This window comes from Phalacrocorax aristotelis, chromosome 4 (assembly GCF_949628215.1).
Source record: "Phalacrocorax aristotelis chromosome 4, bGulAri2.1, whole genome shotgun sequence".
NCBI classification, from domain to species: Eukaryota; Metazoa; Chordata; class Aves; order Suliformes; family Phalacrocoracidae; genus Phalacrocorax; species Phalacrocorax aristotelis.
The window spans coordinates 3,183,196-3,203,881 of NC_134279.1; the positions used below are offsets into that span (position 1 = coordinate 3,183,196).

At 59.4% G+C, this 20,686-nt stretch overlaps 1 protein-coding gene across 3 annotated transcripts; it reads right to left on the bottom strand.

Annotated features, from left to right (window-relative positions):
• Positions 1–2,728: 2,728 nt before the first annotated feature.
• On the bottom strand, positions 2,729–18,009 carry RBPMS (RNA binding protein, mRNA processing factor). Of its 3 annotated transcripts, none has more exons than XM_075090060.1 (9): positions 17,860–18,008; positions 11,066–11,143; positions 10,478–10,537; positions 10,295–10,357; positions 9,403–9,553; positions 8,360–8,490; positions 6,485–6,554; positions 5,113–5,218; positions 2,729–4,400 (listed from the first exon to the last, which is right to left on the bottom strand). In XM_075090060.1, exons 1-7 carry the CDS (start codon positions 17,920–17,922, stop codon positions 6,492–6,494), a joined length of 609 nt encoding a protein of 202 aa, XP_074946161.1. In that variant the 5' UTR covers positions 17,923–18,008; the 3' UTR covers positions 2,729–4,400; positions 5,113–5,218; positions 6,485–6,491. The 3 variants fall into 3 exon arrangements, with proteins under 3 accessions (XP_074946161.1, XP_074946163.1, XP_074946160.1); XM_075090062.1 differs by having other exon boundaries at positions 10,499–10,537; positions 17,860–18,006; XM_075090059.1 differs by having other exon boundaries at positions 4,090–4,400; positions 7,316–8,490; positions 10,499–10,537; positions 17,860–18,009.
• Between the last annotated feature and the right edge of the window lie 2,677 nt (positions 18,010–20,686).

The following is a 20,686-nucleotide window of genomic DNA, read 5'->3' on the forward strand; positions in this document are numbered from 1 at the left end:
ATTCTGGGCTTACATCCAAGGCCTGAAGTACTCGTGCAATTTCTTCCTGCCTCCATCAGTTACGTTGTATTCTCTATTCCCTCTGAGCTAGTTATTAATTATGGAGACTGCAGAGATGAAGTCCAGACTCTGCTAATGGTTGACTTCCTTGTGTTTTAGAAGAAGCATTTCAGGGATCTGCTAATGGTGTTTCTTAGCTTTGCTTTTTAAGCTCCGCTGTCATCTTGGTTTCTAGCCTGCGCGCGGCAGCGAGGTGGATAACGGTGTTTAAATGTTGGTTGAAGCCTGGCTCCCCGGGCAGCCTGCTGGTGCGGGGCATGCATCTGTGGCACCCTGCTCACATCCCTCAGTTGAAATGTCTCCCCTCTGCAGGCACTGCCTGGCCTGGGGACGGCTGCCCTGGCTCTGGGCTGTAGGCACAGCCCCAGGGCAAACTTTGGGCTTTTAGATGCGCTGTGCAATCCCTTGTGTGCAGTTATCCCCGTCCTTCCCAGGGTGGCAGGATGGCCAGTGCTCAAGCTGCGTGCTTTCCCAGGTGCGTGGGGCCTTTTCATACTGGCAGGGAGCACAGAGCAGCCTTGCCTGGTGGCATTCAGGCAGCGCGGTGACCCTTGCTGAGTGCTGCCTCTCAATTTCACCAAGCCTCGAGGATCAGGGAGCAAATGCACGGTGAGTGCTGTGCCCTTGCCCTGGCCCCAACTGTCCTTACAAAGCCACCTCTTCCCTCTTAGCCAGCAGCTTCCCTCCCAGCCTGTGTCTCAGCCTCTAAAGCTGCCTGGCCAAACCCAGTGCTATCTGATTTTTCTTCTCCTGGCCTCGTTATTCCTTCTGCCCCTCTTCGAGGGGGCCTGCAGGAGCGGGTGCTGGGCTCAGTCCTCCTCCCTGCCCTGTCGGGGCTGCGGGTGCTGCTGTCAGCCTCGGCGCCAGCTCCGTCTGCCCTTTGCTCTCGCTGCCCTGGCTGGCTTGTCTCTGCTCCTGCAGCAAGATCCCCTAGTCCCTGCCACTACTGCCTGATTGCCCTCGTTGCTGCCTGCCCCTGTGTACAATCCCCTGGGAGATACAGCTCTCCTCCTCCTGTCTTGTCCCGTTCCTCCGCTGCTCGGTTGTGTCCGTCCGATGCTGGGAGTTAGCGCTGTGTTTTTCTCCGCAGACCCTGCCAGCCTGTTCCCTGCGTCCAGCCTTGGGGCAGCAAACCTCTGCACAGGGATGCCTAGGAAGGAGCTGCTCACATGCCCCCTGCCCCGAGCTTAGCCTTGGTGTTAGGGGGATGGGGAGAGAAAGACTTGGGGAAAGTGGAAACAATGAGAGTGAGAGATTTTCTTATTTTGGTTTTTCCAGCTCTGCCCGTTCATACCCCCCGGGACTTATCCCTGGTATCAGATGCCAACAGTGGCCTGGGAGTCCCTGGTCCCATTTTGCAATCTCCCAGTGTCAGCCAGCAGCTCGGGCCGTCCTGTAAGTGCCCCGACGGTCACGGGGAAGGAATGTTCCCCTGGCCGCATGGGGAAAGGTCACCACGGGCAAAGGGGATGCTGGGGCCTGGCGAGCAGCTTGCCGCTCCCGCCCCTCGCTGACGAGAGCAATGCCAATCAGCACGGAGCTGAAAACGTTTAGGCTTACAGGGGAAGTGTTTTTTAAAAAAAAAAAAAAAGTAGTTCAAGAGGTTAAGTATTTTCAGCAAGGCCCCGCTTCCTTTCACAGGGCAGATCTCAGAGCAGATGCTGTGCCCAGGCAAAGTCCAGGAGGATGCGTGTGTGTTTCATCACTTTCTTAGCTGGAGGAAGTTTGCTGTTGAGTTGGCTCCCAAAAGCATCTGCGTGCGTCGCTGAAGCGGTGCCTGGGACAGCGATGTCGGCCAGTTACCGTCGCTCGGAATAGCAGCTGGGCTGAGCAGTCTGTTTGCGTTGCGCTCGCGGCTTGTCGCTCTCTTCCCTTCCTACCCTGGGCCTGCCAACAAACCTCTCCCCCGACTGCAACTCGGAAAGAAAGCTGTGACTTGCAGCGGCCGCGGGGGGATTAGCATCCAACATTAAGGGCTTAGCTCCCTGCTCATCCCTGCCAGCCGGGGGTTTCAAGTAACACCACCATGCCTTTTTCTTCCGCCCGTGACAGTTCGTAGCCCGATTTAATGATGTCCCTTTACACACCACTCTCCGGGCTGCGTTCGCTAAGCTGAAGCTTGCTCCTGGTACTTTATTTTCAGAGTCTGGCCTGTTGGCTGAGGCTCCTGGGGACGCTGGTCACGTTTATCAGGGCGGGGGCGGAGCGGAGGAAGGAGGAAGAATTTCTAGGTTGGGCTTATGAACCAAGGTTTTCAAAATTCTCAGCGTGTTAAAAAAAAAATAATAATCTGGCCCTTCGTCTCTAGGTTACGTTTGCCTCTGCTGTGGCTGAGCTCATGGAAAATCGCAGCTTAGCTCCTGTGCTCAGTGCCAAGATTAGTAGGTTTAGAAACTAACCGATAACATCTTTGTAAACTTGGAGTCATTTCTTTTAAAAGCCTGTTGATCCTTCCAGCCTGGATTTTGGAGCTTTCCTAGAGACCCAAGTGAACCAGGCGGGACGACGGTATCTGCCCCTGAAAGATCACCGTGTCCCTCAGGAGCGTTGCCTTCAAATACCCCGAGGGAGGAAGGAGGCCGCTGTTCCCCGAAGCCCCAAAGGGCGTGTGTTGGAATCCTCCTCCATGTTCCCAACCCAATACACAGCACACAATGACGCTCTGTGCGTAACTTACAATAATCACTGGTTTTATTTTTAAAAAATTACAATAGAAAAGTACCTTTAAACATATTTCCAAAAGCGGAGTAGACAATGTGGAAGCTTCTCTCCTCTCCACAAGACAAAGTACAGGAAATGGTTTGCTAAAAGAGTTAGTCCGTCGCTTGGAAACGCTGGTATCGTTCCTTTTAGAGCTGCTCAGAGGTTTGTCTTGGAATTGATTTCTTCTCACGTTGTCTTTATCAATCCCACTTTTTACAGAAGACCCCAACGGGACAGTTTCCCATCGCACCATCTCCCCTCCCGCCCCACCCCGGCTCCGGCAGCCGAAATCTCAGCCATCTTATTTTGGCCCACCCACAGAATAAAAGGAAGGAGGAAGAAAAAGGTTATGATGTTTAACCATGCCACGGTGAAGCCCGGGCAGCAACTGAGCTCGGTGTACTCTGAAGCAGGGATGGGGTCGGGGGGTAAAAGGCAATGAAAGGAGAAGTTTTGCGCCTCTCTTTTGCGAAGAACTGAAATCTGTTTGAGGTTTTGGTTTGCTTTGCTTTGCTTTGCTCGCTCTTTTTCCAAATTCCTCCTGGAGCAAGGAGAAGGAGAGACTAGTACGTCCAACACTCTTTGCTGGTACGCTGTCTCTTTAAAGATACTGCCCCGAGGGTGTTAGCAGCCTCCCTTCTTGTCTTTGCACATGGAAACGTGGATATGCTACAGAGCGAGCTGCCGGACCGGCATAACCTTGACGCTAAAACCCCAGTTCAGCCCAGCGCTTTGGCATAACGTTAGGCACGTGTTTAAGCCCGTCGGCTCGCTCAGGGCTCGCGCCCAACCTCGAGTAAGCTGGCGAACCGAGGGTTTATTGGTTTGTTTTTTTTTTCTTCCTCCTCATACAGCAGTTTACATTGCCCTTAACAGCTTCAAGCAGTCACGGCAGGAGGAGGAGGCAAAATGTCACCTTGCTACATGTGCGGGCTGTTTCTGCCCATCCCTGATCCGAGCTGTTGTACCATGCCAAAGCTTTGCACAGCAAGCTGTTAACATAGCCCTAAGGTTTTGTTTTTTTAAAAAAAAAAAAAAAAAAAAATCACCATAAGAAAGTTTCTGATTGTCCTGCCTGGTTGTCGTTTGGTACAACTGGGAAGAAAACGGTAATACTGTCAGTGGCCGCAGACGTCTTGCCAACACAGCCGGAGCACGGTTCCTGCCGAACCCGCATCGCGCGTGTCGACGTCTGCACGCGCGTGAACATCGTGCCTTCAACATGCAGCTGGCGGGGCGGGGGATAGAGGCTCTCAGTTACAGGCATTCGAAAGTCAAGCACAAAGCCCGTGGTCTGACCCAGTGTAAGATTGTCCTATTTAGGAGGTTTGGTACAAAAATACTTGCTCTCGTTTTGCCTTTTTCTTCTTTTTTTTTTTTTTTTTTTTTTTTGTAGTCTGCTTTCCTATGGTTCTGTTTGAAAAGACTTTTCAAACGCTACAGCAATGCCTGTCAAACCATGCTTTCAGAAGTAACACACTCTTTCTTACAAATATACAGTGTAAAAGAGGAAAATATTATTACTAGGTATGCTTTTCGTTTTTCTTCTAGGAGAGCAGATGTGTGATAGAGGCTGTGGGAAAGTCTTGGAGGAATCCAAACTTGTGTGAAGGTTTTTTTTTTTATTTTTTTCAAGCCTGTAACAGAGAGAGGTGTTAAAAAGAAAAAAAAAAAAACAAGGGGGGAAAAAAAATTAAGCAGCCGCAATCTTGGGCTGAGGCAAAGCGGAAAAGGGGCTGCGGTTAATCTCGCTGCCTTCGTGGGGAAGCTCCCGTGCCGCAGCCTGGGGGAGAGGAGAGCAGCCCACACCGGGACCGCGCTCCAAGGACAGTTGTTTCATCGGGAAAGGGCAGGGTGGGAAACGCCCGTGGGGAGAGCCGGGCAGATGCGAAGGCCCCCACTGGTCCCAGTTTGCTCCTCCCGGTGGCTGTAGCCCCTGAGGCTTTAACTGATGAGGCACCAGCTGGGAAGCCGAGAGTTAAGTTTGAGCTGAATTTTGCACTTAAGAGGAATTCAGTCTTTGTTGATCCAAGGCAGGAAGCTAGGACGCAGCGAGATGAGATTACTGGGGGTAATTCAAAGCCGAGAGGCATTCCTCGGCTCTCGAAACTCTCACCCCAGATAACAGCGATAAAGGCGGGAATGGCAGAGCCGTGGCTCAGTGCTGGAGGCACCGTGCCGTAGCAGTGATGCCACCCTGCAGGGCTCGATCCGAGGCGTGCCCGTCTCGCTGCCCCTCGCGGGCGTCCCGCCAGCTTCCTCGTCCCTCTACCCACTCCCCAAAGCAGCAAAGCCCAAGGGAGCGTGTTCCCCCCCCTCGTGCAGCCGGGCGCCGCGCTGCAGCCTTACCAGCACACTGTGGTTTTGCGGAGAGCACGCCAACCCAGTAGCCGCCTTGGAAGACTCCACTAATACCCACAAGACTGACTGTAGGCCACCATCACACACCTGAGACCTGTGAGAGGACACAGCGGAGGGTTAGGGACGCTGGCAGGGGCAGCCGGCAGCCAGGGGCCGGGCTTGGCGTGCTGCTGGGAGAGGTTATTTTGTGGTGGCTGGGGTCGGCGCTTCCCAAGGGGCCGGTTTACAGCTTAACCCTGCTCTGGCGGGCTCCGCTCGACAGATACAAGGAGGACGAAGGTGGGAGAGCCAGAGTGGCAACAAAACCCTTCGATGGGCTCTGCTGTAGTCCTTCCTGGCTGGAGGAGCCTGGCAGGGAGCCGGGAGGTCCCCAACCCTCCTGGCCAGGCTCAGCCCACCCTCGCAGCCTATTGTGGCTACCAGGGTTGCTACAGGCAGGTGGATTTGCTCCAAGGGCTTCATCTCCTCTTCCCAAATAAGACTCTGCTTATATTTTAGCTGGAAACATTGGCACGCTCCATATTTTGGAAGAACCACTGGTTCCCAAAGCGTCGTCGCTCCCTATTTTTGTCTGCTGGGCCTAAAATAGCCAGTAAATGCTTTTCAGATCCAACTCTCGGCTCGGCTGCAGCCACGACCCGTCCTCCTGCCTTCCCCGGGTGAGCGAGCCTTGTGGCCATGGCACAGGGCTGCGGGGGCCAGGCGGACGGGCAGAGCAGCGGCACGGAAACACACGCAGCCGAGGCCGGAGCCTCGCCGCTTCGTTGGATCCCCTGGGATTTCTCTGCAGATGGGTGCGACGCGGCGCAGAGGCTTCGGGGCAGGCAGTGGCAGCGTGGGGGGGTGGCAGGCGGGATGGTCGGGGCAAGCTGGGATCATGCCACGCTTCTCCTTTCGGCAGCCCCGCCACCCCGGGCTGCTAGGAGAGTTTACATTAGGGTTTAATGAGATGTTTGCCTTGCACTGGGAGGCGGAGGTTGCCTTCAGCCGGGCATCCCTGCTGCCGCCTTCATCTGCAGGGCCGGGCCATCGCTACGCGTCCTGGGCACGCAGCCGCCGCCGCTGCGAGGTCACGGGCCGGCGAGCCGGCGACCTGCCTTTCCGTCCTCCCCAGGGTTATCTGGGACAGCGTTTGGGTGGGGAGTGGCAGAGACATCCCTGGGGGCAAGGAGGGCGCCTGGACCTACGCTGCCTGCCAGAAAGTGGCCTCGCCAGCACGGGCGTAGGGTCTGGCCACCCACCCTGAGCTGCCAGAGACCCCAAGAGTCGCGGCGGGGGGAGTTCAGGGTAGGGGTGGAGGTGGCCCCCAGCCGACCCCCCCCCCAGCGCAGGAGGATGGCAGCGGGGAAGCGGCACGCACCTGGCATTCAGCAGAACTGACGGGACTTCCAGCCCTGAGAACCAGCCTCGGAGGGAGGGAGCCAGCGCATCTGCAAAGACAAGAAGGGCACAGGGTGAGGGGGGTGGTGGCTGCGCGCCCTGGCAAGAGCTGGCTGCCTCTGGGCTCCCCTTTGCCGGCCTTCCCCAGGCACAGGGTGGAGGAAGGTGGAAATGCAAACAGTACAGCCACCCCAGCCCTGGTTCGATGGTGGCACCGGCTGGGTCCGAGCGCAGCCCCCGGCATCGCTGCTCGCAGCAGGGCCGAACCGGGACGGCAGCATCGCGGTCTCATGGACCAGGAGGTGGATTCATCCCTTCTTAACACCCACAAAGCCCACATAAGACGGGCTGGGGGGAAACGTCAAGACGCCAAAACCCAGCGGCTCTCGCCGCCCGTCCCTGGACGCTCGATGCTCTGCCGGGTAGCGGCACGTCGGCCCCGCTGTCCTGAGATTCCCCATCCCGCCGGTCTGCAGGACCCAGCGGGGAGCTCACCCTGCAGCGACAGCTCCAGTAGGGTGGTGGCACCCCTCTCCAGCACCCCCCACCAAACCCACAATGCTGGCAGCCGTGTGGGGGGACAGGGAAGGTGCCGCCACCACACTGGCTCTATAACCACAGTGGATAATATTTCTTCTAAGAGTGCCTAAACATCAGGTCTCGGCCTGGGTTTTCCCAGGGCGGGGGACCTTGGAGCCTCCTTACGCCTCCATTTCCACTGCCGGCCATTTCCCCAGCCTCCCGAGCAGCGCAGGTGCTGCCTGTTAGCGGTTATTTGACAAAGCAAGTATGTAGCTGCAATAATATTTACCACCGCTCTTCTATAAACAGCAGGGCCCGAAAAGCCAGAGTTTCATCCAAAGGCTGCGGCTGGTTTGTACGCCGAGTGCTTTTCCTCACCCACCCGCTCAAACCAGCCCCCAGCTGCCTCCAGCTCCCAGCAACAGCGGCTCCAGATAACCCGGCTCAGTCCCGGCAGGCCGGGGCCAAAGCCTTTCAGATGCAGTTTATCCAGTAAAATCTGTTTCTGTGTGTTCGTTTCCTCCTGCTCACCGCCAAGCCGGAGCCAGCGGCAAGGAGCGAAAGCTGGGGTGGTGTCCGGCACGGCTGCTGGAGAGGCAGCTGCCTGTCTCCCCTCCTACGGCGGGGGTCTCTTCCCGGCACCCCCACGATGCCGCTCCTGGAAACATCCCGAAGGCTGGCACTGCAAAGAAATCCTCCGCCACCTCCATTTCCACTTCTTCTCTTCTTTTCCCCGCTCCTTTCTCAGGGCGGGTGGTTAATTTTTAACAGCCGCGTGCTGCCGTCAGGGGCCACCGGCGGTGACAGCCAGCAGAAAAGCGCTTGTGGCAAGAGAGCGCCTCGTCAATAAAAGATGGGTCTTCCATTTGCGCTTCACTTGCCCTCTCCTCCCCGTCAGAGTCGCTTTGCTTCACACCCCTCATCTGGCAAGCCGCATCCCAGCGACGCTCGAGGGGTGGCCGGGGGCTCGGGAGCCCCCATCTTGTGCCGCGCCGGCAGCGAGACGGGTCGCTCTGTGCCAGGAGCGATGGGGATGGTCCAGCCCTGGCGAGCATCCTCCTTCCCTCCCTCCCTCCCTCCCTCCCTCCCCGCCTGCCCCTGGCGCGGGCGAGAGCAAAGGTAGGAAGGCAGAGAGAGGTGTTTGGGGAGAGGCAGGCGGTGCTGCCCGCTGCCAGCGCTCAGCTCGGTTTGGGTGCCATCCCTAAATCTCTGGGTGGGGGGGGCAGTGCCTGTTAGCTGGGCAGAGGTTAGTGGTGCGGCGAGCACCGAGGGGAAGGGGGGTCCGGGGTGGGTGGGAGGGTGAGAGCAGTGGTGGCGGATGGGTCTGAATTACCTGGGCGTGCAGCGAAGCGGGATAGGTGAAAGCAGGAGGAGGTAGAGCAGGTGCTAACTCCGCTGGGTACAGAGGGTACGGCCCCCACACTTCAGGGCTACTGGGGTAAAGTGCAGGCACTGTGAGCTCATCTGCAAGAAAAGAAGAAGGACAGTTAACGGCGACCGACGGGCCGTGGCCCCCACAACACCACACGCCGGTCAACAGCACCGCCGGTCCTTCCTTCTCCCCCCGAAGCAGGCGGGAGCAGGTGCGGAGGCTCCCCCGGAGAAGCATGGCGTGCCGGTGCCGCCGGTGAGAGCCAACCTGCAAAGCCAACGCCGAATTCACCCGCCGGGAAAACGCGGAGCTCGGCTGGCGGCAGGCGATGCCATGAGGCTGGGTGCGTCGCTGGGGGGGCCGGGCTGGGCCCGGGTCTCTGAGAGGTTTAGTTACCCCAGAGATCTGGTGCAAAGGAGAGTGTGCGGCTCACGGCCGCGCGCAGCAGCGAGGCGAGGAACCGGCATCCGCGTGAGAAACCCTCTTCCAGTAATAGAAACGGGTATGGCGCGTTCATGGCAAGACATCGCCGAGGTCTCTGCTGAGACCCCCCAGCCACAACTCAGAAACTCCCCGGTGCAGTGAAGCAGTACCGCGGGCTTCTTCCGCTCCCGCGCACCGTGCCGAGCCGGCGCTTGCCTGCCCCCGGGTCCTCTCCAGCGCCGGCAACCACCTACGGGGACCTGCGGCCACCGGCCAGCACGTGCCACCGCGCTTGCAGCAACCAGGCGCTGCTGCTTCCAACCGGACCTGGCGTTCCCCATCGCTACCCCTTCCCGCAGCACCCCTGCTCCCTCCAGCATCCTGCGCCGGGGGCCCAGCATCGCTACATCCAGCCGTGAGCTTTGCACATCGAATTGCCTGAATAAGGTGTTTTCCCCAGGCAAATGAGGATGGGGGCGGCTCCCGGCGCTTGCCACCCCCAAACGTGCTGGCACTACTGCGGTGCCAGGTAGGGGGGGACCACGCAGGGCTCCCTTGGGAGACTCATAGCTGGTACTTACAGGGCTCCCGGGCAATGAACTGAGGTACGGCGGTGGGGAGAGGCGTGCTGGGGTTGGGGGTGCCCACCAGCTTGCTCTTGGCCATCTTGGTGTTCGCCTTGGCGAACTCCAGCCGCAGCGTCTGGGGTATCTCGGGGTCGAAGCGGATGCCCTGCGGGAGGGAAGGAGGCACGGCGGGTGGGTGAGCACAGCCATGTGCCAGCCCCGCAGCAAAAATAACTCCCAATTATTTATTTTTTTTTCCCCAACTTTCAGCCTTGAAATGAGCTAATTTGCCGGGCCCCGAGGCAGCTCGCATTCCTCCAGCATCTTTAGCATCGGCACCATATTTGGCAGTTGGCATCCCGCACAGCCAGAGCTCTTATCCAGAGGGATTAGCGGAGCCAAAAAAAAAAGTTTTACGTTATAAATGAAGACAAGGAAAAAAAAAAAAAAAACCCCAAACCAAAAGCCGGGGAGGAATTGGAGAACTAGCTCCATGCGGTTCTCCCCATGACTGTTTTCAGGAGGTTAATTCCGCAGAGGTAGGAGGGAGCTGCTAAAGGAAACTGAAATTTGCTTTTTCTTTTGCAGCTTTAGCTGGGATTTTTCCCACTGAAGAAACAGGAGAGGCTGGGAAAGACATCTCTCACTGACTCCTGTCTAAGGCTCTAATCCTTAGGGTTCAAGCCCTCCCAGATGGCCCTGGGAAAGGCGAGAGGGATCAGCCGCTCAGGAGGGAGGATGCAGATGGGAAGCAGCCGACGGGGATCAGCTGGAGGGATGGGGTTGCGGTGGGATGCCGGCGTGGGAGACGCACGTCCCCGGGACAGAGGAATTCAGAGAATATCTGGGGACAGGTAAATGATGGGGAAAAAAATCCCGAAAAAATGGAGCGGCTGGGCGCACTCACGTTCAGCGCGTTCTTCGCTGCCTCTGCCTCGGAGCGGCTGTCGAAGCTGACGAAGCCCACGGGCTGCGAGGAAGGAGAGGAGACACCATCAGTCCAGCTGGCGGGGAGCAGAGAGGGGATCCCCCTGGGCCCCAGGGACCGGCAGTGCCAAGGGAGGGTGGGAGCATGGCGTGGGATGCTCACCCCGTTTTGAGCGGCTCCTACCTGCTTGGAGGTGAGTTTGATGAGAGACCCTTCGTACCCCTGCAAAAAAAGAATAAAAAAAGGTATTTGGCAGAGATCCCCCTGTTTCAGCTGCCCCTTGGAGGGGGAAACCTCCCACATCCATCACCCAGCAGCCCTACAGCTCGGGGGGACCTTGCCAAGGCTCAGCATCGGCACAGGGACCCGCTGCCGTTGGATTTTTGTAGGGATGCTGATGCCTGATAATATTATCCTTCGTGTTTGAAAAGAGCCAGTGTCTGAGCTGCAGGTCTGGCAGGGTGAAGAGGCTGGAGAGCTCTGCAGCCAGGGCTCTTCTGCTGCTAAACGGGGTTCACGTCAACGTGCAATTAAAACCCTGGTGCAAGCAAAGCACCCCATGCCATTTTCCTATGGTTTATTGGGGTAAAAAGGCACAGAAACTTATTTCTGTGAATAAAATGACCAAATTAGACTTTTTGGAGGGAAACCAGCAGGCTCTCAGATCCCACCAAGTTAGTGGGGCCACGGGGACGGGGCAGGGGGCCAGGCCCGTGCTTCCAGCCCCCCTCTCCCCTCCCAGTCCAGTACCTTAAAGGGCCTGAAGAGCAGGTAAAGTTCCCTGGGCTTGATGTCCAGAGGCAACCCGCTGACGAAGAGCGTCCTCACCTAGAAAAGAAGACAGGAGGTTCTTGGGGACCCTCCCTCATCCCTAACTTGGGGATACCCCACACATCCTGCAGCCTTAGGTGGTGGCATGGCATGCCAGAGGGACGATGCCAGCCCGAGGGAAACCTCGTGGGCAGCCAAGCGCCTTAAGCCACACTTGGGGAATGGGGCATTTTTGGGAGGGGTGTCCCCATGCTCCGGGTGACTGCGAAGCAAGCTGCTTAAGACACCATGGAAAGGTAACCGAGACCTGTCGTCCTGGCATCGAGTGCCCTCCAGGTCAAAAAGGCTGCCAGCATCCCGGCACCTTCCTACCTGGCTCCGGCAAAGAGGATCTCTCCTGGCATCCCCAGCAGAGCCCTTACTCTGCAGACAATGCCTATTGTCTCTCTTTAATTGCCGCAGCTCATTAAGGACCGGGAGAAGCAAACCCCAACTTTTCCTCCTGGAGGAATGACCCTGTTTTGGAGTGGGCTGGTTTTAAGCAGCCTGTCCCCGATTTATAAGTCACCTTCTAAGGGGTTTTGAGTCTTTCTGAGTGGATCTAATGTTCGTCATGGTGAAACATCCTCAAAGCTGGGGCAGCTCACAGAAACCCTGCTTCCACCGACCCCGAGGGGAGCTAAGGGGCTCCTTGGGGGACGGGCATACCCCACACCAGGGCAACACTCATGCCAGGATGGTTTTGCTTTACAGCCAGCTCATAACTGGGGGGAGTGGTGTGGGGCAGGAGACCAACAGCTGGGTCTGCTGCTGGTCCCACTCTCCACATCCCCAAAATCTCATCCAAACTCTTTGGTGACCAATACTGGGGGGCCCACAGGAACCCTGGGCTGACGAAGATGGCCCCAACTGGCCCCACCTGGACCCTCCCACCCACACATCCTGCCCACGGCCCCAAGGCTGTATTTAGGCTCAGACCTTGCTGGGTGAAAAGCTGCTGGCTTAGGCTCAGCCCTGCTGTGTCCCCATGGGTGGGTCTGACCCTGGCTGCCATCTCCCACCAGCTGTGCTCTTGCTGGGGCACCCAGAGACGGTGCCTGTGTCGGTGGGGTCCCTGCCTTGCTGTCTCCCTTGGCTCTGGGCTTGCTTGTGAGCTCTTGCTCACCCACAGCATCTTACTGGCAGGTAATCTGGAAGTTCTGATGGCTGTAGATTATTTTTTCAAGCACCCAAATGCCTTGTGAGAGCTGGTCCGGAAGGGCTAGCCCAATGTCACCCACCCCTGGGTGCCAAGCTGCCAGATTTGGGCTGAAGGCTGGGGAAACCTTGATTTATGTATTTTTTTAAATTTTATTTTTTGGCCAGGCACCCTGCCCGCCCCGTTCCCTGGGACAGAGACATGTGAAACAGCCAGAAACAGCCAACCCAGGCCTATTCTTCTGCTGACATTTCTTCTTTCTCTTGCAGATAAGCTATCTGCCCCATCTCCCAGCCTGGGAGCAGCAAACATTCCTGCTTTGTGTAACAAAACCTCTGGCTGACCTATATCTATTAAATAACAAAAGGTACTCGGGGCCTTTTGCATATAGCCCTTTTGTCAACAGCCCAGTGATACCCATCGCCGCCGGTACCCACCGCTGGGTGCATGGGGGCTGCCAGAAAACAAGCCAGCCGTGAAAGTACAGCCATCCCGTGCTTGACTGCTCTTGGAAGTCCTGCTCCAGCCAGGAAAGGATGCTCAGGGCCTTGCCCAGAGGGATGCTGGATGGGAGCATGTCCTCAGCCCTTCCTGAGCCAGGGCTGCAGTTAGGCACAGCCCAGTTGCCTGTCCCCCCTACTGGGACCATCTATGGTGGGATGGAAGCTCCCCACCCAGGCATCTTGGGGGACCCCCGGCATCTTGGGGGACCCCTGCCACCTTTCTGCTTATCTTCTGAGGTCAGAGGGTGATGGAGCATCCCAAGGCGTTCATTGCTGTTGCACCGACGGAGGCACTGCCCAGATTCCTCCTGGCAGGGGCTGGGGAGGGATTCATCCAGAGGAGCTCCCCATGTGTCCATGAAATTCAGTGTAAAGAAGGCAAATTTATCCTTTCCTAGGGAAGAAAATTTTCCCCTTCAGGCAGGTCCAGGGTGGTTGCTATCCAGGGAATCGGCTCACCGGACACATCCACCCTCCCAGCTGTGCTTGCCTCCCGAGGAGGAGGCCGAGCATCCCTGCGTGGTCCCCCTTATCTGCATCATCCCTCGAGCCTCTTGGTTCCCCCCCGGCACACTGGCCTCTCCTCTCCCGCTGGCCTCTCCTCTCGCGGGGGAGCTGCGTGAAACCAGAGGCGTCAGAGCCGGCTCCGGGGGAGAACCCGCCGCCAATTTGCCGCGTCCCTGAAATCCAAACCCCTACGAGCCCAGCTCGTCAGATCATTTAGCCCCATAGCCATGCGGCAGAGAGATGGGAGAGATAAAAGACCCTGAAAAACCCTCTGAAATTCAGCCTTGCAAAGGAAGGGCTTCTCTTCGGTAATGACTTGTTTTCTTTGAAAGTTCAAACGTAGGTCGGCCAACTTTTAAACTGTAAAATTATACAGCGGCGAGCGGGAGAGGGAGAAGGGCTCCGAAGGATTCCCCCAGCTGGTTTCCAGCCCAAAAGGATGTTTGGGGGCCGGAGGGGAGGACGGAGGAGGTATGAGGTCGTGGGTGCTCCCCATCTGCACCCTGCAAAAGGGTGCCGGGGGGCCTGGTGTACCCAGCCACAGGGATGTTTGGGTAGGTCCTACATAAACAGCATCCTTTCGCTGGGCTGGATAACAAGCAGGTGGGAGGGTTTGGGATGTGTTAAAATGAGGTGGGACTGGCAGAGAAAGGGAACGTCCTCGGGAATAATTCCCGTCGGGCTGGACGGATATCCTTCTGCCAAGGGAAAGATTTTAGGCGGAAATATTACTCCTGCCCTTAAATGGAAGAGGAGCTTCAGCCTGCAGGGAGCAGCTCCAGGCCTTCCTGTGCTGGAGATCCCAGGAGCTCAGCCTCCATCCTCTACCAGAAATGCTCCCTGGGCAAAATCCTGCCCTGAGGGGGGGAAAAAAGCCTTATCAGAGAAATTGCTGGCCATCAGGCAGGTATATGCTCTTCCAGAGGGAAAAATGACTCCTTTGCCGAGGTGGATCAGGCAAGACACGTGCTCCCAAATGTCTGGTGGGACGGGGGGCCAGACCTACAGCTCCTGAGCAAGGATTAGCAAAGGGCGCTCAACCATGGCAGCCCCAACTGTTTCCTTTCAATTCTGCTGCGCAGACATTTTTCAGAGTTTCTTCTTGGAGCAGCATTTCTCCATCTCTCCTTGCAACAATTTGGGGTGAAACCAAAGGTTTCTGCCAGGTCAGAAGTGCCGACGTTTGCTGTGGGAAGTCGCTGGCCATGGGTGCGGGACCTCGCAGCTAAACGCCTTGATGTCCTTCAGCGGTCTTGACAGCTATGGGACCGCAGGAGGAACACACAAAGTCCCCTTTTCACACTCCTCCTCTGCTCCTGTCGCTGTGCCCCACAGCTCCCAGATTTGCCAGGGCCGCTGGAGCCCACCTCCGCCACCTCATTCCTGGTTTGTCCCTCCTGACTTTCATCATCCCTGCAGAAAGTCTCCTGGCCTCTGCTACTCTCCTCTCTCTAGGAAGCCATCTCCATCCCACTTCTGGCCCATCCCTCTCACCTCCGCTCCTCTGTATCCCACCATCACCTTCTGCTCTCCCCAAAATACCACGGCCCATCTGGGGCCAATTTAAGGGACGCTGGAGAGGGCCTGGGTGGAGGGGTTGCTGGGACGGTCAGGGCTGAGGACGCGCGAGGAGGGGCAGGGAGCTGGGCCAAGAGGTGGCTGGGGTCTCTAGACCACAACTCATGGATGATCCCAGCATGGAGAGGTCCATGGTGGAGCACCGGTAGCCAGCCTCCTCCTCTTCCTCACGTGAAGCCACAAGCCAGGTTCACCTCCTGAAGGTAAGCAGGCACCAGAGAGGCAGTCGCCTGCCTTGGGCCCCCCCCCCAGATGCCAGGTGCCCCACGGGGTGCCAGGTGCCCCGAGGGATGCTGGGTGCCCTTCTGGCATGGTCATGGTCCCCTGCCCCTGTACAAACCACCCCTGGTAAACGTTAACAGGCCAGGGGCCAGAGGGGAGAGGCAGAAAGCGTCCGGGTGATTCATTCACGAGGCATTTAATCGCCTCCTTCAACCTCAGCTCTCTGTCCACCACCTTTCAGCGGGGGCTCGCTTTAATTCTCCACCAGCCGATTAGCCGCTTGACTGCCCACCGCCGGGGAGGCACCGCCGGGCAGCCGGACCCCGGTGGGAGCAGGAAGGCGATGGCACGGGGCTGCGATCGAGACGTAAAACAGGGCAAGCAGAGCTTCCCCCCGCCTCCTCAGCAAAGCGGGGTGCTGCCTCCCCCACGGCGGGGTGCATTCCAGCCCCGCGGGGATTAGTCCTTGCGTAAATACTGTCTCTGTTAATGGAGCCTCCTCCTCGGCTGGGTTTAGATTCCCGGGCTGTGTGTACGCACGCCATCAACCCCCAACATAAACAAGGCTGAGGCTGAGGGATGCTGGCTCCTCCGCTCCGGGGATGCGGGAGGACCGGGCTCAGCCTCCGGCCCCGCCACCCGTAGCTGTTTTTCCGGACCGGCAGCCAAACGTCGCCGGACGGGAGGAGAGGAGCAGCCCTTGGGGAAGAGCAAGTCCGGAGCTGCCGGGGCTGGAACGAGGAAGCGGTGGAGGAAAAGCCAACGAAAAGCCAAGGGAGCCGATGGGGGGTGGCAACAGAGCGGAGGAGTGGTGGGCACGGGTGGGGGCTTGTTCCCAAACCCTCCAGACCAGGCGCTTCAGGGAGGAAAGCAAGCAGGAGCGTAGCGGGGGATGCAACAGAGGGGCCACAGGGGCAAACCTTATCCAACCACTGGGCACCTTCCCCCCTGAAACTGTCCCTGGGGTCCTCTCTCCACACCCCGGTCCCCCAGGATGAGGGATCTGGCATGGGATGGGGACGAGGGCCACGAGCCTGGCTCTCCGGAGCTGCTCTGCTACCAAATAAGGCCTCCGTCAAGCCTTTTACATGCTGTTCTCACCCGGCCGGAGTGACGTGACCTCCTTTCCAAATTGCTCTGCTCCTACCCACCAGGGTCCTGTGGGGGGATCCCATCCCACCAGGGGGTCCCTCTCGGGGCGGGGAGGCAAGAAGGATGGGGAGGCTGCCCCAGGGTGTCAGGAGCAGGCAGCAGGACCCTTGCCAGCCTGGGGACGAGGCAGGAGAAGGGAAGCCGAAATGGGGGCTCGTTCCACCTCTCAGCGCCCTGATCAATCTCCCTGGATGGGTGCTGCCTGTCCCTCTTTGTTTTTGAGGGGGGATAAGGCTGGAAGGCAAGCCCTAGGGAGGGGAGAGGTTTGCAGGGCGCAGTGGCTGGGCAGCCCCACTTCCCTTTCACTTAAGCAAATACTCAACAGCACCGGCTCTTCCAGCCAGAGCTGGGAAAAACTAGCGCAGGGAAAATACCTGCCTGGCACCAGAGGAGCCCAGCTTGCAAGCACGAGCAGCCATTGCCCTCCTAACATGTTCCCAGCATGGTGGGGGACCCTGGCACCTTGCAGCCATCCCCTCCAGGGATTCCTCACGTCCAGTATCCCCCCCGGGGCAGGGCTGCATCGCAAGGTCAGGGGGTCCCCAAGGGCCAGCAGTGCGATGGCCGGCCCCTCGCCCCCCAGATCCAGCGATGGCTGCCCTTCACCGGTGCGGTTCATGCCACACCGTTGGGAGAGACAACAGGCCTCCATGGACATCTCCCACCACCACGCCTGTCCGAGCCACATCGCCGCATCACCCGCAAGGAGCCGGCAGCATCGTCCGCCCTGCACCCGGTGAGGCCGCCAGTGGCAAAATGCCCCATTATTGGAGCTCTTTGGGAAACTTTGGTAAGTTTCAGGCTGGAACTGCCTCTGGAATAAGAAAATCAAGGTAGGTGACAGCAGGCAAGCGGATCTGCAGTGCGTGTCAGTGTTACCTATCAACCTGAGACCGCACCGAAAAGCCGGTGGGGACATGCCGGAGCAGCCCAGCAGGTGAAAGGCGAGGAGGAGATCCTATCTGCCCGCCTTCACCCTCCCAAAGTCCAAATTCCCATCTCAAGGTCACGGGCAAAACCAGGAACTTCGTAGTTGCAACGGAGAAAACCCGCTCTCTCGTCCCCGTGGCGGGGCGTGGGGTTTGTCTTCCTTGGGGATCAGCGTGTTTCGTACAGCTTTGGGGTGAGACCCACTGGGAGAGAGGCGCGAAGGCAGCTGGATGCGTGGTCCCCAACGTCCGTCACCCCACAAACCACCCCGGCAGCGCCGAGCACCGGCCCCGGGGGCTGGGGGTGAGGCCGGTTTTGCCCCCCCCCCCGCCCCCCCCCCGCCCCTCCGCCACCCCGGGGAGCTGCATGTCTTGAGTGGGGAGTCCCCTGCGCTGCGCCCCGAGCTTTTCCCCAGGGAGGTGGAGGGGTGTTGGCGGGCAGAGCCGGGGGGATGCGCTGCCCGCCCTTCCGCGTCCCCCCGCCCCAAATCAGCCGCGGGTATCTGGGGTCGGGGAAGCGGACGGGACCCCCCGACGCGGATCCACCACCCGCGTGGGGTGCGTGGGCACCCGCGGAGCGCAGCCCCCGGGGATGGCGGGTGGGGAGCGGGGTGCCGGACCCCTCCCGTCCGCCCCCCAAACCCCATTTCCTCCCCCCCCCCCCCCGCCCCCCTCCCCCGCTACCTCCTCCTCGGGCAGGCCGGTGTCGGCGGGGCCGCCCTCCCGGTCGGCGGGGAGGCTGCTCATGGTGCCAGGTCCGGCCAGGCTCCTCGTCCCGCCGGCGGCAGCCGCGTCCGGGGCGGGCGGTGCTGAAGGCTGGCCGGCGGCGGGGCGCGGGGGGGGCCGGGGCGGGGCGGCGGGAGCGGGGGAGGGCCGCGGCGGGAGGGGGCGGGGGGCGCGGGGTGATGGAGGGGCGCGGTGGGGCGGAGGAGGGCGGGGGGCCACGGGCAGGGGATATGGGAATGAGTCGCGTGATGCAGGGCTGGGGACACGGGACAGAGGCTGGGGACGTGGGAGACGGTGCCCGGGACACAGTGCCGGGGACATGGGACACAGGGTTGGGGACACAGGCTGGGGACACAGGGCTGGGGATGTGGGACACAGTGCCGGGGACATGGGACACAGTGCCGGGGACATGGGACACAGGGTTGGGGACACGGGGCACAGGCTGGGGACACAGTGCCGGGGACATGGGACACAGGGTTGGGGACATGGGACACAGGGTTGGGGACACGGGGCACAGGCTGGGGACAGAGTGCTGGGGACATGGGACACAGGGTTGGGGACATGGGACACAGGCTGGGGACACAGGGCTGGGGATGTGGGACACGGTGCCGGGGACATGGGACACAGGCTGGGGACACAGGGCTGGGGACGTGGGACACAGTGCCGGGGACATGGGACACAGGGTTGGGGACACTGGACACAGGGTTGGCGATACAGGACCCGATGCTGGGGACATGTGACAGAGGCTGGGGACGTGGGACACAGTCCGAGGGACTTGGGACAGCAGCTGGGGACAATGGACACAGGGTTGGGGCTACAGGATGCAAGGCTGGGGATACTGGACACGAGGCTGGGGAGACAGGACAGAGGCTGGGGACATGGGACACAGTCCCGGGGACATGGGACACAGGGTTGGGGACACAGTGCCAGGGACTTGGCTGCAGCAGTGGGGCAGAGGAGGGGACAGTGCTGGGGACACGGGGAATGGGAGGGGGGGTGCAGGGGCTGGGCTGGCCGTGGGACAGGGAGCAGGGCGCTGGGGGCTGGCCGTGGTGGGAGGGAGGTGACATTAGCACAGGGGGCCCCGCTGTGGTGTGCCAGCCCTGCCTCATTGCCCCAGCCAGCCCCACCTGGGGTCCGGCCGCCCATGCCCCCTCCCTGCCTGATCCCAGGGCTGCATTTAGGCTCCCATCCTGCTCCCTACTTAGGCTGGGCTTTTTGTCTTTAGGTAAGCCTGGGCTGGACCTTGCACCCTGCTCACTTGATTTTAAATCTTGTCTTTTTGGGTTGACCCCAGCCCTGCCACATCCCCACAGATGGGACTGTGGTCCTGCAGGGCGGCCCTTGGCTCTGGAGCAGCGGGATGGACACCCTCGGGGTGAGAATGAGTTGGCCGTGTCCAGAGCAGACGCTGCCCGCGCACAATATGCAGGGACCGGAGGTGACGCCGCTGAGGACATCCTGCTGATGGCTGAGGGCTTGTACCGAATGGGCGTTTGAGGTCACGGCTCGCCTTTCTGCGCCTCAGAGGCCAAAACAGACCCGCAGGCAGCTGCCCGCACGTCCTGCCGGCTGCCCGGACGGACTCAGCCCTGCCACCGATGTTTTCCAGCCTTCCTGTGGCGGTGATTTACAGAGCAGATCCTCTCGTGCTGGGAGGGAGATGGAAACGAGCCGTGCCAGCTGGATTTGGGGGAGCGGGAAGTGTCTGGTGATGAGGGCACACGGCCCCAGAGGGAATCTAAAGCATGGGGAGTGATCCCGTTACCCAAATCTGCTGGACCTTCTTGCTTTTGGGGTAAATTCCCAGCCAAATATTGCCTTATCTTTCAGCAGGGGGAGAAGCCGGAGAGAAGTTTCACCTCCCGTTGTTTTCCCCCTCCATGGGCATCACCACAAAAAGCTTGGCTCGGGTGGGTTGGAGAGGCGGCAGCGGCGGCCGGGACAATATTCGCAGCCCTTATTTGGACTCGGCTTTGGGGAAGAGCTGCGGTTTCCTGGCAGTGCTGGACCCCAGGTTGGAACCACAAAGCCAAAAAAAGTGGTGGGATTTTGATTTTTTTCTTTTTTTTTGGTACCCCTGTAACTCAGGGATTAAAATCCAATCGGCTCTGGTGGGCGCTGCGCCGCTTTTGTGCCTCGGTCTGTCCCAGCTGAAACCAAAAACCTGATCCAAAATTTTGGGAGCAAAACCTGGTCTCAAATCAGAACCGCCCCCCGTCCAGCAGCGCGGCAGGTACGTGGGGTTGGCCTGCAGGAGGTTGCTGATGCTCCCTCCTCTCTCCATTTCCTACAGGAATTTCTGCTCCAACATCCATTTCCTTCTGTGCTGAGACAAAACGTCAGACTGTGTCGTACAAAGATAGAAGGGGAAGTTGTGAACAACATCCCTGGGGAATTTCGGGGGCCAGCTGGGAAGCGTGGACGTGTCCAAAGCTCACCGGAAGAACAGCTGACGAGCGGAGGAGCTTCAGCTCCGCTCTGGACCCTCTGGGAGGCAAGCCGGGCTGGAGGCAGCCCCCGGGGGATGGGGAGAGAGAGCGGCCCCGGCCCCGGAGCCTTTCCCACCCCGCGATCCGCATGGATTTGGGGCTGCGAGGCCAGGCCACCCCTCTCTCCGAGGAGCCCGGCTCTCCCCCGGCGTGGGCCCATCTCCCTCTGCCGGCAGGCCGGGGAAGGAGCAGGAGCGGGGCGGCGACGCCCGGGGTGTCCCCGAGGGATCCGTCCGGAGGCGAGTGGAAAGCGGTGGCAGCAAAGTCCGTACTTGTAGGACCAGGACTACAAG

Excerpts from the sequence above, each read along its gene's own strand:
- RBPMS (XM_075090059.1), bottom strand. The coding sequence starts at position 17,922 with ATGAGCAGCCTCCCCGCCGACCGGGAGGGCGGCCCCGCCGACACCGGC. Across the intron at positions 10,538-11,065 it reads TGCTCTTCAGGCCCTTTAAG|GGGTACGAAGGGTCTCTCAT; the intron begins GTACTGGACTGG and ends CTTTTTTTGCAG. Across the intron at positions 8,491-9,402 it reads GTTCATTGCCCGGGAGCCCT|ATGAGCTCACAGTGCCTGCA; the intron begins GTAAGTACCAGC and ends CTTTTCTTGCAG.